Below are 19,151 nucleotides of genomic sequence, written 5' to 3' on the forward strand. Positions count from 1 at the left end.
TTCCTCTCCCATCAAAATAATTCACTCTAATGTAAAAAGGAACTAAGTCCCAGTGAATTTAATACCATGAATTTGAGACGGTAGAAGGAATAGTGCTGTAACACATGTGGGGAGACAGATGAGGGGAGTTGAGTAAATTGTGACAAGTTTCAAGATTAATGATACTTCAGTTTTAATCATTTAGAGACAAATTAACAAGTCTCATAACGAGCATTAACTTCAACTATAGCTGGTTTCATTTATTTGTTTGGGGAGGGGGAGGGGAGAAAGCATGGGGGGAGAGGAAAGCATGGGAGAGGAAAGCATGGGAGGGGTTTGGCTCCAATGTTAATCAGTTCATCAGACCAGCTAGAAGAAATTACATTCTCGATTGGGACAACATATTCCTGAAGACAAACCTTGGAGACAACAATTCAAATTAGAGATACACAAGAACATCTGCTTTACTCCATAAATCTAGGATAATAAAAATCTATGCCAAGAGTCTCTTACACTCATTTGTTTTTTTTTTTCTGTTTCTCCTCCTGTGTAAGCTACACGACTTCTGCTTTTCATAAAGAGGCAATCTTCCCAGAGACAATTCTCTCGCAAAAAAAAGGAACGCTGCGGAATGAAACATCTGGCTCCGAAAAGTCTTCTCACTTTTCTGGATTTCGGAGGCCGCTCTACGGTGTGTTATTTCTTTACTTCTTTTCCTCTCTTTACTTAATGTAAGTCCCGGTTCTGATTTCACAGTGTTTCATAACATGATTGAAAGCAGCTGTATTCATGAACAAGTTCAAATTGAAAAAGTACTGAAATGCTCCTTCATTTCCAACATGTTATGTCACATTCTGGACAACACAGAGGGGCCCTTCATGGATGTAAAAATGGAAACAACATCTTTGTTGTGGGGTATCATCTTCTCAGTATTTTCAACGTTATCTAGCTCTTTATATAATCCTTATATTTTAACTTAATTTTTTCATCTGTTCATTTAATTGAGTTTTAGAAAGCATTTTCATTATTCTAGTATTAATGTGATATGGCACAATTAGAGCCCACCATGCAGCTATGAGCAACATCTTCACCTCACTTCCAATACCCAACATATTGAGAGACAGCTAGGCCCTTTGCCTAACACAGCACGTAATGGGATAGATGCTCGTAGAGATATTTATGAGTTATATGTCTACCAATGCAAAGTACACGACAACAACTACGCAACCTAGCATTACTGCATGACAACAATGACAAAGACTACACAGGTCTTTGTTCAAAACAGAAAAATTTAAAATCTCATAAAAATAATGCGTAACCCAGGCTACATCCTTCTACTCACCCGATTCACTAGCTCTCCCTAATCCATCTGTGCCAATCACAACAGATGAACGTGAAGCTCATAACCCCTATAAAATTTAAAAGTGAAAAAACATCCGACCTCTACCGATAGCTCTGACAAGACTTTCGCCTCTCATAAGATAATCCTTTCCTAAACTTTTTACCAGTTTCTCACTATAACACCTGCCTCTGTCACCATTTACAATGGCCTACCAACCATCGACCCGGTCGGCTAGAAACATACAGTTCACGCATCCTAACATGGAGGTGATACATGTAGACTGAAGTGAACTCAAAAACATACAGTTCACGCATCCTAACATGGAGGTGATACATGTAGACTCGAGTGAACTCGCTGCTCTTCACGGAGTGAGTTTGGTCTCGTCTTCAAAAGCTACACTCCCCGCAATGTATGAGAGAGTGATACAGACAGTTCTTTCTAGTTTTACCTGAATTTCAAACGATATAACCTCTTTGTTTTTCTTTGCCTTATTTAAAGAGGTATCTCTCTCTGCGTGATGCCTTGTCTATACATGCTCAAAGTCTAAGAATCAGACCGTGAAAATTTCACATCAAGCGTTTCTGTTAGGGGCAGATACATGTTTGAGGAGGGGAGTATTTGAATAAGGATATCCGTGGCTAATTAACCGACAAAAGAGATTTCAGGGCACTGATGAGTAACCAGAGTGGAGAAGGATGCAGAGAGCTTGTCGGCAGTACAAACGACCTGAGTATTGGTCGCCCATTACAAATCATGGTGAACAACGTTAAAAAACGATCGCTTTGTCATCAGATCTTAAATGATCGGTCAAGTCGATATCGATCGCAAGATCATCCAAACCAATTTTTGTTGTCAGGGTGGCGGCGAACGAGAATTACTGCATTTACATGAGAAGCAACATTGAGGATGACTTAGCAGCCTCTGAAGTAGACCAAAACTGCCAGTTTCTTTTTTGCCACTTTCTGGTCTTAAAAAACAGGTCCCCCTCCCCTGTCCGTCGTCTCCTACGGTGTTAACAAGTATAATAGTAATTATAAATAATCATCTGAGCACTTACTTTCTGAGCTTGGTAGGAAGGATAAACCAAGCGATATGAATGCAGCTACTATAAGCATAATGAGGGTTGCATCTTGTAGGGCTTCCCACATCAGTTGTAGAAATGTCTTGGGTGGCTTTGGTGGAATGATGTTGGCACCAAATACGTCTGTCCTCCTGTCGATGTCATCTTTGAAGCCTCGAATACCTGCAGGGTAAGATCCATAGACAGTTATAATCAAAACTCATGACCCAAGAAAATACCACTAAATTTTTGGAAGCTACAACCCAGGTTTAAAATGGCAAATTTTATTTTAAAAAACCTGAAAGTGTTTCCAGACAGCCTGTATTCTAAGCAGTGTTTGATAAAATGCATCGCTTGTTCCTCCAGCAAACTGTATTTAACTGTTCCTTAACCACGCTTGAAGACCTATGGTTACAGAAGCTTTGAATACTCTGGCTCTTATCTCTGGAACAAGTTACCAGATCACATTCGAACATGCTCTAAACTTTCTATATTCAAAAGTCTACTTAAGACCCACCCATCTTTTCACTTGTTCTTTTGTAAATTAATCTGCTTTCTTTGTAAAGCACCTTGAGCAGTGACTTTTGTCTACTGATTTGGCACTATATAAGTCTCATTTATTACTATTATTATTATTATTATTATTATAAAATCATACATTAATGCTGACTCCCAGACAAGTCACAGATCAATTGAACTTTATTCAAACAAAAGAATCAGTTCTTCAGTGTGGGAGAGTTTAAAGGAACTTTTGTTATTGTCTGAAACTAAGTAAGAACACAACTAAGAACAAAACTGAAGTAATTCAATTTGTTGTACCTTATAGGAAATGTTTCTCTCATTAATGTCCTTGCAAATAAACTTGTTCATAAAATCAAATTAAAATTACTGGTGATTTCATGTGAGGCCAATATTGGAACTTCTACCCAATATTTAACTCAGCCATTACATTTTCAATACTAAACGCATGAACATCACAGGTCTACGAGTGGTGGGTTGTCCTACATGGAACTTTAATATTTACACATCTGTGGAATAACACATTAATCTAGCACGAGAATTAACAACAATGCCTTCAATCATCAATTAAACGTTAAACTAACACTCACAGGGGAAAAATCACAGGATAGATTAGAATCACAAACAAATCAAGAATGTTAGAAAGCTTTCAGCGAGGTGAGAAATGCAATTAGGTTGTCAGTAATTGAGCCGCTGATCTTAGAGACTTCAATTTCAAAGAGTAGACAATGGGTAATTTAGAAAAAACATATGCAATATGCACTTTTTGCAAAAAAATGTGGATATCATAAACCAATATATACTGTACAAACACCCAGACAGAGTTACAAAGAGAACAGGCAGTCCTGAACATTACATGAAAGTAAAGGTCAAACAACATGACTTTTTGAATGCTCCAAAAGAATTTATGTTCAATAGAACATGATGAGAGAATCCCCTAAAACGTACTGATTAGGGCATTTACAAACAACTATACTTACCTCTAGCCTATTAACCCTAGCCTATTAACTGGTAACATTCTTGTACTATGCCCACAATGACCCCATCTAAGGTCACCCTCTTCCTACTAATTTATGTTCAATAGAATCACCTTTGGATCCACGCTGGTGTTCTTTTCACCAACCTACACATCTCTCCTAAAATCATCGTTGATCAGTCTTTGTTAGTTTGGTACATTTCTTCGAACAACCACATATGATTTTCGAAGAGCCAGATTGTCAAGGCCTGGTTGTCCAAGGGACAATCAGAGAGAATCCTTATAACTTTGCCTTGACAGCTGTATATGATACATTGAGTGAGTAAGAGTAGTTAAGATCAATGCCTTAACAGTGATGTGCCATAATCATGATTTAAGGGGTAACTTTAATTTACATGTTAAAAGGTACCATACAGTACAGCCTTGTTCACATTTGAGAATGCAAGGTGGATCAGGATCTTGCTTCCTTCCGGGAGTTGTTAAAGTTGACCCCTGACAGATCACTCACATTTGAGAACGGGTGGGTGGGCGGATCAACTTTGAATGCAAGAGCATTACACAAGCACTATGCGGTCACAATATGTTTACAAAATTGGGTAGCTAGTGACAGTACTGCAGTGTACATGCCTTCTGTGGTTGTGCGAATGTCAGGAGGTCAAGTAACCAGAGATCTCAATTTGCATGATCCCCCTAGCTACCAGACAACAATCTTGATCACCGTTGCAGGGCGGTTAGGATCCTTACTGAAATCGAGCTCATTACTGCATTACTGTGTGATCCTGAGTGTAGATGCCAGCATTCATACTGCAAAGTTGATCACCCACTGTTGTATCAGATCCCCCTTGCAGTCTCAATGTTAACAATGCTTCACAATGCCTCAAAACAGAATCTACTGCTTTTAATTCACCCAAAAGGCATCAGGAACAATCAACATACATTTATTTAACTGTAAGCCATGAAATGTACAGTAAGTATGGACAGCATTAACGTCCATATTTTTGCTCCAATACATGTTACAGTTCATGACGCCCTTCGTCTCTGAGAAGAGTTTATGTCACATTATTTTGCCAATTTTCAAAAAAAAGTCTGCCTGAATGTTGCTGCTCATTAACATAAATTCCAGAATTATTCAAATTTCAAACTGCCTGTCTGCATTCTATAAAATCTCCTGTACTTCAGTAGATCAACACAGCTCTGTGAGCCTCTTCACCGAAATGAAAAGTTGTCCACTAGCATCTCTAGTGAGTATGCACATTTGAAACACAATCTCTAGTTAGCATTTTCAAGAACCCTTCTACAAGTTTGGTTTCATCTCACGTTTCTTTAGAGAGACAGTCCTCGGAGGAGAATCGTAATATCATAATTCAGCCTGGTACTCACTGCGAAGTGATACCGATATATCTAGAAGGAAATTGCCCAAATCAGTATACAAAACATGTACAGCAACCATGACGAACATCTAAAATAATAAGCAAAGTAGCATTTCTATGGAACAAAACATGATATCTCAATGTCCTTGAAAACTTATACTAACAAAACAGACCTGATGCAAAAACCATAACCAATGAAAGTGATTATTTTGACATTAAACTAATATTAATATTACAGTGTCTACTGCTGTTGATACGGTTCAAAATGGTTGTTTTATGACATAGATTAAATGTGGCAATGAGTTTACTACTTTTGTGATCAGGATGCTTTTACTCTTATGATGCTATAGTAAGGATTGTATTGGGACCATTGGAAGCCAAGTACATAGCACAGTTGGAACCTAAACTGTAAACAATTTATAAGAAACTCCAAACACCTCAAGCAAATCACAACCTATATCCACAAACATCAGATTTGCTGCCAAACTTTCCTCGGTTTGGTTTTGAATCAGACACTTTCATAAAAATAATGACATTTATATATTTGAAAGGAATGTTGAGTAGTCATTAGTCAAACTATTATGAAAACTATATTATTATGGGATTGTTATATCCAATAGCCTTGATTTAAAGAGCAAATCAAAGCAAGTGAATAAATTGACCAACAACAGTCACGTAATACTAGATCCCTTTTCTCTGATATAAAAGGCATTCTTCACATGAAAAGTATGCTCCACAGTAGGCTACTCCCATATCATTAACCTGTACACATATATTTCAGAAGATAAATATCTTTCCATGTTTCCTCCAGGTTTTTTGTTTCATCGATATATATATTATGTTGCACACTCTAGTAAAGGGTCCTCTCATGGGTTTCCGCACAAATCTCAAAAAATCATGAAAGCAACTAAATTTTACCATATCCTCTGCCGCTGAAACATAGATTGATATCAAGGACAATGACAACTCTCTAAATCTCAAGAGATACGACTTACTTCTCCTTACTTCAAAAGACGGTGGACAAGTTTGCCGATTATATTGATTAGATATTGATTGGGGGTTTGGTAACAACAATTTTTTTTTTTTTTTATCTTTACATCTCTTCTTTCCAGACAAAAACATTACATTGGGCAGAATCCCTATTCAGACGAAGACAAAAAAAACATACACGACTGTGCAAATCGACTCCCAAACTCCGGACCCGCCTTATTTAAAGTAAGGCTAGCAACAAGCTGAAATGATTTACATGGAAACTTAGATAACATAAAACACAAACCTCATCCAGCTTTCAGGAGGAGATGGGTCTACCACAATTATAACATGAAAAGCAAAAATCCTCCATGTACATGTAAATAACAGAGGAAGACAAATAGTAAATGCACTTCTAGTAAGAAGAGAAGAACACATTGTGACAATAACAAAGGTATAATAAATATATATATATATATAGAAAACAAGTGAGGAAAGTACATGCCCAGAGCAAGTTTGCACGTTGTTAAGTACATATTCAAAGTACATGGGTGGCGCAAGAGGAAACTCAGGCACTCAGTGGCTCATGAGAAACGCCCACTATTCCAAAGGACACTTTGCATCGATAGTCTGTGCTATGACAAGCTAGGGGCTTCTGCAAGAAGGGTCAATGGGAACCAGAAGCATGACAAATTTGTAATGCATCAGTACTTCTGGAAAAATTGGATGGTAGATACCAGAAGAGGCTGGTCGTGGCATCTGGGTATTCCTAAGAAGGTTTCCAGGTCACTCTGGCTGAGTGAGAAAGCTATGACTGTGAGGAAACTGACATGTAAGTGAACAACAATGCAAATAACGCAAACATTACTAGACTCACATGTCTCCTCTCAACTATTTCACTTTCTACATCTGTATAATTTGATCTTTAGCCACTCATCATCTTTATCTTAAGTGTATCTGCAGTATCTTCATCATCTTGTTCGACAGTGTTACTTGACCAGAGGTTAAGATCCCTCCCTCCCTCCCAGACACACCCCTCCCCATTCCCTTCCCCCCCCCACCCCTCCTTCACAGTACTTCACTGCAGTCATCATCCCAGACACTCCTAACATTACTACTACTAAACTCCTTTTAATGGAAAAACGTCTCAAAGAGAAATAATCGTTTAAAATACCATTTGTTGGTGAAGTTAGGAGTCTCTGACATAGTTCCAAGACGTCTCCATATTTGGCTTTGATCTCGTTGATGGCGTTGGCCTTCCGTAGCTCCATGAGCTGCCGTAGCTCCTGCACGGTGACTCTGAAGTTGCCATCGTCCACCTCATCCGCCATGGCTATGTGTGAAAGTCTACCTGTTATGATGAGAATCAAAGACGAAGAGTCATGATTAGTGGAGATGTCAGAGGTCATAAGTAAGATAGAGAAACATATGGAGAAACACCAAAACAGCCCTAAAAACCCTAAATAATAGGAAAAGGATACTTATCGGGCTGCAAACTACTTCAAACTCTTCTCTTCAAACTCTGATCCTGGGAAACCAAAAGTGGATGAAATCCGATGAAAAAGATCCGCTCTAAAATAACGATCTAGACATTTTGGATGGTAGAATGAGAAGGGCGGTGACCGGAGGAGCCGGTCGTAGAGGGTGCACAGTGTTAAAAGGTTACCAGGACATTCTAGGCACAGTAGAATGAGGGTGCTAAGGTTGTGGGGAGACAGGTAAGCGAGGAACGAAGTAATTGATTGGAACCGACTCGACGAGACATAACATAAATTCACAGAAACTAACTTCAGAAGCAAAATGGTGGGGGAAGCTGTATTGAAACAGACAAAAATTGCAAATAGGTGTAATCTTACATTCAAGCAATTAAAGGATTCATTGAGAACAAAGAAGGTTTTTTTAATTTTCAATTTATTTCAATCATTTTTGCAATAAAATATGACAAGATGAATGGTATATAATGAACTACATAAGGTATTGTAAAGATAGAAGGAAGATTCACCAGAAAGGAGACAAAAATAACAGAAAATTATTGAACTTCAGGTAAAACTTGTAGTTTAAAATCCTTAGCTTTCGTGTAATAAAACTTTCTCAAGCCATTTTGAAAGCTACCTTAGAGAGAGCGTGTCTCTGATGAAATAATTCGCTTGGTTAATAACACGATCAATCATGAGTCAAACAGTTTACAAATTTAGGTAGTGCTCAGACTAATATCAAGATGAATTACACTTCAGAAAATAAAATATACCCCAAAAAATATAAGCAAAGTGACAAACCAAAGCTTATAGTTATAACATTACAACTTCTTAGAAAAATATTAAAACGTGATTGAGCGGTAGGGCTAAGAAATGATTCGAAAAATTTTTGCTGTTAAATTGTTTACTTAAATTATAGGAAATAGTACCGTTCAGCCTAAAATACCTAAATAACTGAGTCAATAGCTAGGTCAAGGGTCAGTAGTCAATAAAGATTGCAAAAAGGATGAGAGATGGCATCCCTCTCAACTAGATGCTACCAGCATAAATTACATATCAATATACATACACTATATGTGCCTACAAACAATCTATACATCAACACACTGACAATCAAGACTACAGTGTTACGCTGCTTCTCTCGTAGATGTCAGACTAATCACATCAAATAGATGCCAAACACAACACTACCATGACAACAAATAAATTATCTTAGAGCAAGCAATTACTCCATATTCTTCTGGCTCAGTGATGCCAATACAGCAGCAATTAGGTTAAAGTGTGAATATCAGTAGCCACGAAAGAAACAGAGTGCATTTTGGACGATCGACTAGGAATCACATTTTCGAGACGTGGCACACTTTTTTCTTTTCTTGTTTTTTCAATTCTGTAATGTGATGGGGATGTACCCGCAATTTTGACAAATTTAATAATCTGTCTTAACATTATCTTGCAGGTTGTGTCTACGGAAGCAGTGACAACTAAACGCCTATTGTGTCATATATATAACACTACTGTACTAATTGGTTACTGGTTACAGGTTACTAAAGTGATAAATATGCCGTAACCAACTTCCAGAGTACTTCAACTTCAATGATTACTTGAACTTATCATTGACCGTCCATAGATCGACCTTTGGCCCCAACATTTATTTACATCAACTCATATTATTTTATGAAGATGAACACAAACATGTTGACATAGCAAATCCAACACCATCCTTTGATTTAAAGATCAAAAACTGAACCATTTTCAAAAGTTTTCCAGCACAAGTCAAATTCTGGTGAAGAATACTGAAAAAAAAAAAGATTGGGTGGTTCACTCGACAATCAACAGAAAGTGAAAACTATTCAAAAACTGTGAAACTATTAACTGAGAGCAGCTCCTCCCTCCCTCCCTCCACCCCTCCCTCCCTCCCACACAAATCAATACGTATAAATGCCATTGCTGCTACTGCTGCTGCTATTGTGGCAGTCTGCACTAAACATACTTCTATCTTCCTGGCTACACTTGCACTGCCTGTTAAATACTTTTGCTCTGATCTGAATGCAATATCCCACCGAGATGGAGAGAGAGACAAGCGAGATGAGAACCACATTAGGCCTCGTTTATCTCAAATTCATTGGACTTGATCACAGGAATGAAGACCAATTTGTGTGACCGACCACTTAGTCTCCAGCCTCTTCCTAATGTAAACGAGCCTACGGCTCCTCATTTACAACCAACACAATATTGGCAAAGCTGCCCTAAGTGCTATTAGTACTCAGTTTTCTTTTGTGTGAGTGTGTACATTGATACACTTTATTATTGTGGGGGTTTGTTGTCATGTGGTCAGTATTAAATTATGGCATTAAATGACAGTAACTACAATACGACAGCCACCCCCCCTCCCGGAAACGACAGCTTCGAACGATGCGAAAGAACATATTCCATACTAGATTGTTGGGATAGTGAGAGGAGGAGAATCAGAGAAGCAAATGGCTTTTATAACATACTGTACTTTATGAATTGCTAAAGAGGTCTCTATGAAAAATCCTTTTAAGAAGATGATATTGTTTGTCTTATCTCAAGCAAACGACTGTCATTACCTATCAGCTTTAATGGTAGAAAGGATGCAATTAGATGACACAGGCAATACACTACATCTCATATATAAACCATATCATGTTGTGTAACCTAGGCTGTAATGGTGTTAATATCAGTCTTTAAAGTGCTCAGCTGTTTCCTTTCATTTTGATCAATCTTGAAACTATATCAGGTCTACCAGGGCAAACATGGACACAATCACCTTTATTGTACTGGGTAAGGGGGGAGGCTTAGATCTAATGTTATCCTTAGGCAGTGTCTATGGGATCGAGGGCTATCCCCTTCCATTGAGAAATTTTAATAAAATGGAAGGCGCTTAAATGCAAATTGCAGAATATTCGACTGTTTAGGTTGTACCGCATGCAAGAGGAATTTTTTGGCTGTCTGCCGCACTCCCCACACCTGAGCTAAAGTCCCTCAGAATTCTACAGTGTTCCTAAATCAAATTAATTTCATAATATTTCCAAAATAACAATTCATTAGCTTTACTCTGTAGATTTCATTGAAATATTCAAATAATGCAGAAAATATCCAACATTGCGACAAACCTCCAAGTTTTTCCGACACAGACAACTTGATAGTAACTGGGAATAACAACACCCAGTAAATTTGATACAAACCTTGCTAGAAAACTGACAAATCAACTGAAAAAGTTACTCTGAATATAATGGTTGAGAAATCGACCATTTGTTCAGAGATCGCAAAAGATTTGAATGGCATTTGATGCTGCAACTATACCAACCAATTGTTACTGATATGTACAGTAAGCATCAAATTCCATTGGAATTTTCCTACCATGAAGTAAGAGCATGTTCTATCAGGTTAAATCTTAATACCGATCACATTTACCTTTCAAATGAAACAATAACTTTGCTGCGGCAAGATATATCACATATATATCTTGAACCCCCAAGATTGTAAAAATTATAATTCGAATTCGTGCAAAACTTCTGCCAATTTCATAACCTCCCTTTTTTTCCCATTTTCTTTTTTGTCTTGCAGGAGTGTGTTGACAAGATGAGCACGATGTTGTGAGGTAAATTCAAGGTATTACTTACTCCAGCTTACCCAAGCGTAGCACAGCCTTTACAGGCCAAACCTACTGGGAAATTGTAGAACTACGTAGCTCTCACAAAATTTTAACATTTTCAACTAGCACCGAGAAAGAGATCTCTATCAAAAACTTGCGGTAGAATGTCACTATATGAGATATTTAGAAAGCAGTTGCTTTCTGGGCAAGGTATCAATGTCACCTTCTGCATGAATACCTTAGCACAGAATCTATTTATTGTTTATTTAATTATCATATGTTAATAATAATAATAATTTATTTATATAGCGCGGTCTCAATGTGTGCTTAATGTCACATGAGATGTCAGATGTAAAGATGTTTCAAAATATGCAATACTTTTAACATACATAAGCAAGATTTTCTAGCCTAGTTTGCAAACAACAAGATAACAAATTTAACACACAACTCTGCCATTAAGCTGTTATTGTCCTCCTTTATCCCTATCATGTAATATTCTTCATAGTTGTCCAGATAGAACTTTATAGATACAATCAAACAACGTGAGGTGTAACTTTCTTCAAAATGGATCAAAATACTAAAAGTCATATCACATGAACGGATACAGAGACGGTTGGGAAATAACATCCTTCCGAGACGACATACCACAGACAGTGTCCTGAGTATCATATGGTCAAAACCAAGAACCCAAGAAGAGTGATTCAGAGCAACTGAGTCGGCACCAAGAAGAGGAAAACTAAGATGAGGAACGTCTGTGTTATGATCATGATACTAAGTACGTGGATGATGTAGGAGGTTTTCTCATTCCACAAAATTTAAAATTCTCATCTCAAAGCCCAATGAAAGATCCTTTCTTCTCTACTATTGTAAAAACACAAACTGAGAGTTTATCATCATAAAATGAAAAACCTGTGGAATGAGGGTATCATTATTACCGTGGAAACCAAGAAGACAGACTCACAGCGACTGAGCCAGTGCCAAATACGAGGATAGCTGATATAACAAACATCTGACTACGATCATGTTATTAAGTACATGGATGATTTAGGAGGTGTCGTTCCCACACACTTTAAACATTCTCATTTCACTATGACAGATCATGTTGAACATTGGCTGTTAAGTCTGTTTTGGTTTTCGATAAATCAGTTTGCTTATTAGCACTCCATGAATTACATACCACATCTTGTTTACATCATCACAGATCCCAAAATGACAAACACATCCAGAAAATGACAGCACTGAGTGGTGCATAGAAAATCTAATTAAGAAAAGTATTTGTTTTACAAATTTTGTTTTTTTTTACAAATTTCACTTCTCAAAGTGATATATGCCAACTACATCAAAGGCAAGTGTCTTTTGAATGGTAAAGAATTGTTGTTTTGCCATTTTTTAAAAAGGAAAGAGGATGTTGGGTTGATTATAACAAGACAATTTGTGTTACATTACACATTATCATATTCTCTATACATCCGATTGCTCTCACTAATATCTTACTTCCACTCCCATCTTTTATCAAGTTCAGTATCTGCTTTTACAACGCTATATATACCATTTACAAGTGCCTATTACTCTATCCAATAAGGCTCCCAACTGTTTATAATATCATCAACATAATTATCCTGTCAGAGCAGTATCACTAAACAGGGGAAAAAAATAGGGAAAAAAAACTATGCAAAAGATAAACGGTGATTGCAGCAGATTTTGACAAAATCCGCATCTAACTACTCACATGTTAGGTCTAAAGAATGCCGATTTTCTTCCTCTGCATTGAACAAATCAATGAATGCCATATCGTAATTGGTCAGCAGGTAGTCAGACAGAAAGCGCTTAAAGCGGTGTATAGCTAATCACTAATTTGATACGTTTGGTGAACGGCGATCCAGAAATATGTCAGATGTTTTGAAATGCTCAAGTCTACATAAAACAACAAAATTCACAGAGTGTCAGTCCAAAATGTTCTCGCTTTGTACATACAAAACAGGTCCTAATGGCTGGTACCTACAAAATGTGTCTCGCAATTAAAATAGTCCAAACGACCCTCATCAGATTATGGATCAAAGAGTTTCCATGACGGATGACAGAGCTGCAGACATGCATAGAATGTTGCACGCGTTGCTAAACTCAGATGTTGACTGTGTTCAACTGGTTCAACAATTTGTTCTTTTTCCAAATTCAAAAGATTTACAAACATTGTTGTGTACCTACTTACAGAAGAAAACGTATCAAATTCTCTAGCATTTTTAACTCCTTAGTCCTTGCAAGTTTCTTGGTAGTAATTTTGTTCTCACCCACTCTCAATCAAATTCAGAAAATCTAAGATATTTCCGAAGCACATACCCTCAACAAAAGATTAAAACTCTAAAACTGTGAAATCCACAACCTCATTTTAGGAGAAAAAACAACAAAAGTGAGAAAAGGACCTCTTGACTGATGTGGAACCAAACATCCTTTCTAAAATGCAATATATAAAATGAGTATCTTTCAGATTTTGTCTATTGCGACCTCGCCAGGAATCTATTTCCACCAAAGTCACAGGTTTAATAATAACACGATGATCAAGCAAAAAAAACTGTTTTTAGGAAGTTTCCCTGGAAAACTCAGACCTGTACAGTAAATAAACACAATAGAATATCAAAGTTTATGTACGTCATTTGCATATGAAAATAGCAGTAGACCAAAAGTACACTTGACAACCCGGAAACTCATCATCCACTATAATATAATGGATAATATCAGGGATGTGCCCAGGAATTTGTGTGTGTCGGGTACTGATGGCCGCCCCGGGTTAGGGGTCAAAGGGGAGTGGGTGTCCCTCTCCCCTTTGAGAAATGTTTGCTACATTGATGGTGCTCAGGTGCAAGATTCTGCTACTTTTTGGAGCCCTTGAAACTGATGGTGGCTTTGACAAAGAAAAACAAATCAGTCCTTTCAACAAGCTGACAACTTGACAAGCTGCAGTCGCCGAAATCACTGAGAATTCCTTTGAGGAACCTCTGACAGACACTTACACTACTTCACACATAGTGTGACATATCTGAACTAACCATTTGCTTTTTACTACTCATAACTAACACTGTAGCACATGCATTTACAGTACTACGGACACCTAGCCAATTTGTTGTGTGTGATAATCTCCTTCAAAATCCGTTGAAATTTGTCGAAAAGCTCTTTTGGTTTGCAAGATATAAGTTTTGATAAATCTGGGAAACTCATTAATTATTTGCAAACTATGACGTGGAATGTTTCGCTCATCAAAATTTCTTATTTTTGCTCTCAATAAATTAACCCCTAACAACAAGCCCAAGTATATCATTTGAATAATGTGATGTTCCTCTTTCACAGAAGGCAATAAATATTTCAAAACATCGCCTTAGGCCCAAAAACCTGCGTTCAGTGTCCTTGAAACGATGGTTGTGAAAGCAAAGGGATAACATACAGAAAATTAAGCAGTCACTCACTGTACATCACCAATGTGCATAAATTAGGTAATGTTTATTCATAAATAAAACTAGAATTGAGAAAAGACTTTGATGGATTTTGAAGGGAGTTGCAGCTATTTTCATTTCTAATGCCTATTAGAGTGATTAAGACAACGTTGTTCATATGTGTCCGCAGACCTTGAAGCAACACGTCCGTCGTCCGCTTAACTGAGTTTAAGCTTTGAGCGTCAGTAAAATTGTATCCAAGTCTCTGATATGGAATATACTGGACTTACACTTGCGACTCTTCTCTTAGTTATTGAAGAGGAAATCTTTGGAAACATATTTTCACAACTAGCACTGTATGGATTGCGATATGTAACATCGTGCAACACATGCACTATGACCCAGAGCCGTATCTACGGCAACTGTGAGGACCCAGAGCGTGACCGATATGACAGCGCCCTCAGTCAAAAAGCTGAAGATCCCAATTATCATCATTTGGCATTTCTGGCTGAAATGCTACGGATTTTACCAGAACTAATCAATTCAATCAAACTGATGGAATCCGTGCCAATCTGTACAAGCACGGTTTATATCTGCAATAACCTTTTCAAATCTCCATCAAGGGTAATGACATCACTTGGGGAGGAAGAATCGATGGGAATTAGGGGGTACTTTGGGAGAAAAATAACAGAAATTTACCCATCAATCCTGCACCCATTCAATTTACTTATCTAATACTAATAGCCAGGAAGAACCTTAGAGGCCTTTCTAGAAATCCAGAAAGTCCCAACGAAAGTAGGAGTTTGTCTCAAAGTGTGTTACTGCCAGTGCAGGACACAGTGTGCGAGTAGGACACGACCATGGGCTTTGCGTACATGTTCGCATGGAAAGGGAAGGGAAGGGGAGGGGTGGGAAAGGGAAAGGGGAAGGGGAAGATGTGAGCAGAGAGATAAGAGTAAAGGAGAGGTGAGATGAGGGTGAGGAGAATGATGACTGGATAAGATGGGTGGTAAATACCACGATACTCTAGTCAGCTACTCCTCTGCTTGTGTGTTGCTACATGTGACAACCAGTAGCAGTATGTTTGGCAGACTACAACCAGTAATATGTCCACAAGAGAGACAACAATAGGTATATGTTTCTATGGAAGACTAAAACCAATGACTTGCTAACATGACTCTGTACAGACCCAAATTTTGATACATCAATACTTGATTCAGATGTACAGGTTGCACAATCATATACATTTCTCCATGATGGTTGCAAGGAACTACAGTACTGCTGGTATTACATACATATCATCTCCCTATATAATTAGTTCAAAAAGGTTATAAAGCAAACCATAGCAATAATTCAAGCCATTTTTGTTATTTCATATCTCTTCATATTTTTACTTTATTGTTAATCTACACATATCATTCACTTGATACTATTACTTGACTATTGCTAGACTACTTATGCACATGGGAGATCACTTGTTTAATTCACGCAAGATGCTGGTGGTTTTTGGCAACCTAAGGATTGGTCGACATTGTGAACTCCCATCCTACAAAATAACTTGCAGGCATACCAATACAACCTGTAGTACACTTCTACAAATCACATCATACATGCAGTAAATTACACTTCCAAGTATTTATATAGCATACATGTGCAAGATACATTGTGGGCACTCACACAATGTAAACATTTGATCAAAACTTAACACTAATATAGGGCACTGTACTAGTGTACAAGTGATAACTGGTGTTAGGTGTTAGATGACATGTACAAATAAACAAAAACAGTGAGCAGACAACACTCGATATTTCACACGATAGGGAAATATGACATGTTTCTACAATTTCTTCAATAACTAAACGTTGTTGACTGGCAGGCATCATACACATTTCTTAATGGTGGTTGCAGGGAGCTGCTACTTTAACAGTTGATGGCGGTTAAGACATGATCTCTCTATATATATAGTTAGTCCAAAAAGGTTATAAAGTAAACCATCACAACAATTTAGCATTTTATTGTTTTATTGCTCTTCATATTTTACTTTGTTGTAATCTACACATATCATTCCAATTTGACACTATTACTTTACTGGCCTCAAGAAACATTAGCATCTAGGGGCCTGATTGGCAAACATTATGGCAGATTATTAATGGATCAATATATTAATCCATGAGATTTACAGAACAACTGTTAAACAACTATGCTGCATTTAGAGAAAGACTGGATATCAAAGGTTATACAAAAAAAAAAATTTAGTGAGTGCTTGGAAGTAAAACAGCCAATATTTGGATTTTGCAAAGCTTTCGAGCACAACTAACATTTCTTCTGTGTGTGATCTGATCACCAAAAGCAACCTATGTATCTGTGTTAAATACATATGTGTGTATATATATGTGTATATATATATGTATATATATATATATATATATATATATGTTTAACAGTTTTTCCGTTATTCCTATATATATATATATATATATATATATATATATATATATTTATACATATATATATATATATATGTATATATATATGTATATATATATATATCACAAAATTGGTGGATCGGATCTTGCTACTTAAAGTTTCACGCCGTAGCGATCTTCAGGCAAGTGATAGACTGAAACCTAATACCCCCTATATATATACATGTGTGTTAAGGCTTTTTTCTAGTACGGTTGAGTGATCTTAAGTGTCTGCATGTTGATACTAGTTCTGTTCCCTTGTTGAGAATTCTTTCCTTATATATATATATTTATTTATATTTATTTATATATATGTTATATATTCCCTCTCATATATACATACCCTCTCAGCTCATACAACAGCTATTCTACCAAAATTTTGTATAAATCCGACAGCATTTTAACAACTTCACAAATTAGAAATCTTAGACACGTCTTTCATAAACGTAACAACAACATATAATCTGTCGGTTAATTCAGCAGAATTGGTAATAAACGTTATCATAGCCAAGGAATTCTGTCAATTCTCTATAAATCCAGTCAGTCTCCTACGTCAAACATACGATAATGTGTCAAATTACCGGGAAATAATGTGCAACCTCTGACCTTTGATAACAACATAATCAAATTTAGAGGCAGCTACCCTAAATGACTGTGGCTGAGACTACTGCTTCCAGTCTTTGTTTAAAATTATAATTATATTATATTGACTGGTGACAAATATAAACAGACAACGTGTGTATATAGACAGAGTATAGAACTACTGTACAGGGAAGTAGTCTCCGTCGTCGATAGGAACACTCTTTGTTGATTTGAAATCCAGAATAGAAGACATCCACGGTACTCTGGATTGAATGGATAAATGAATTATAACACCAATTTTTTTATTTTTTCCTCATAGAAAAGTACGGGAGAATCTTTCTATGACGTTACTCCAGATAACCGTCGGACGACGTCACATGTTTACCCGGGAAGAGAAAATGACAAGACTGTGGCTTAAAGCAAATTTGGTTTAAATTGACTGAGCTCAACTCTATATAACATAACTCTTCTTGGAAACACTACTGTATACCGTTATTCCGTTATTTGTAAACTAATATTACTGTCTATAAAAAACAAGCTAGATGTTACAAAAACCTGCAGTAGCCTGAGGATGAACAACAGAATATTCTGTGGGTTTCAGAAGTAGAAGAAATATAGAAATAACACGTAAAAGCTCAACTATCTTGTTGACTTCAACTCTATTGGTTCTGCTATGCATTGGATATCTACACACAAAGTGGAAGCGAACTATGGGGTATATACCAGCCAATATTTCTGAACTTGCACTGAAGTTCTGTAATAAAATAAAGTTCTGTGTTAAGTAAAGTAAAGTTAAGTAAAGTACTGTGTTAAAGTAAAGTTCTGAGTTTAATAATTACAATGCTTGGCTGACTTTAGCAATGGCTGAAAAAAAATGTGTCCTTCCGCAGTGATCAAAGAATTGAACTGTACTAACCACTGGCCTACCACAATTTACTATATACCAAGCATATCAAACCTTTCAAGAATGATGAGACGGTTCCAACGATACGCACTTCTATTCATAATTTATTATGAATTATGCTCTTTTACAGATCTACACTGTTATCCAACATGGGTAAAACCACCCAATCATAAATAAATCAATAAACCGCATTCTTAAGAAATTTAATGCAATTATTACCCTCTGCCATAATATCCTGCCCCTGCTGCAATCGGCTTTTCCAAATCAGTTCTGACGCTGCCAGGAGTTTTCCTGCCAAACCGTCCGCAGTGTATGTATATATAACAGCAACTACGGACAGAGAGAGCGCCGCTGAATGTCAAACTGAGCATGATTTCCCTGGTGGAAAGCATCAATTTACATTACCTCCTCTAGCTGGGTGCTGAAAAGGATTGGGGCGATGCAACATTTTTTGCTCTTTTTTCTTCCT

At 37.1% G+C, this 19,151-nt stretch overlaps 1 protein-coding gene across 3 annotated transcripts in view; it reads right to left on the bottom strand.

Moving 5' to 3' along the window:
- The window catches only part of LOC139961226 (plasma membrane calcium-transporting ATPase 1-like), a 145,047-nt gene that overhangs the window by 98,550 nt on the left and 27,346 nt on the right, over positions 1 to 19,151 (bottom strand). For 2 of the 3 annotated variants that reach the window (XM_071960289.1, XM_071960287.1), the window contains exons 1-3: positions 13,036 to 13,111; positions 7,390 to 7,566; positions 2,379 to 2,564 (exon numbers count right to left, since the gene is read on the bottom strand). In XM_071960289.1, the coding sequence (XP_071816390.1) occupies positions 2,379 to 2,564; positions 7,390 to 7,566; positions 13,036 to 13,096 (424 nt within the window). In that variant the 5' untranslated portion in view covers positions 13,097 to 13,111. Of the gene's footprint in view, positions 1 to 2,378; positions 2,565 to 7,389; positions 7,567 to 13,035; positions 13,112 to 19,151 lie in introns of those variants that run through there. The other variant, XM_071960290.1, reaches the window with a different exon arrangement.

This window comes from Apostichopus japonicus, chromosome 20, assembly GCF_037975245.1.
Source record: "Apostichopus japonicus isolate 1M-3 chromosome 20, ASM3797524v1, whole genome shotgun sequence".
Lineage (NCBI taxonomy): Eukaryota > Metazoa > Echinodermata > Holothuroidea > Aspidochirotida > Stichopodidae > Apostichopus > Apostichopus japonicus.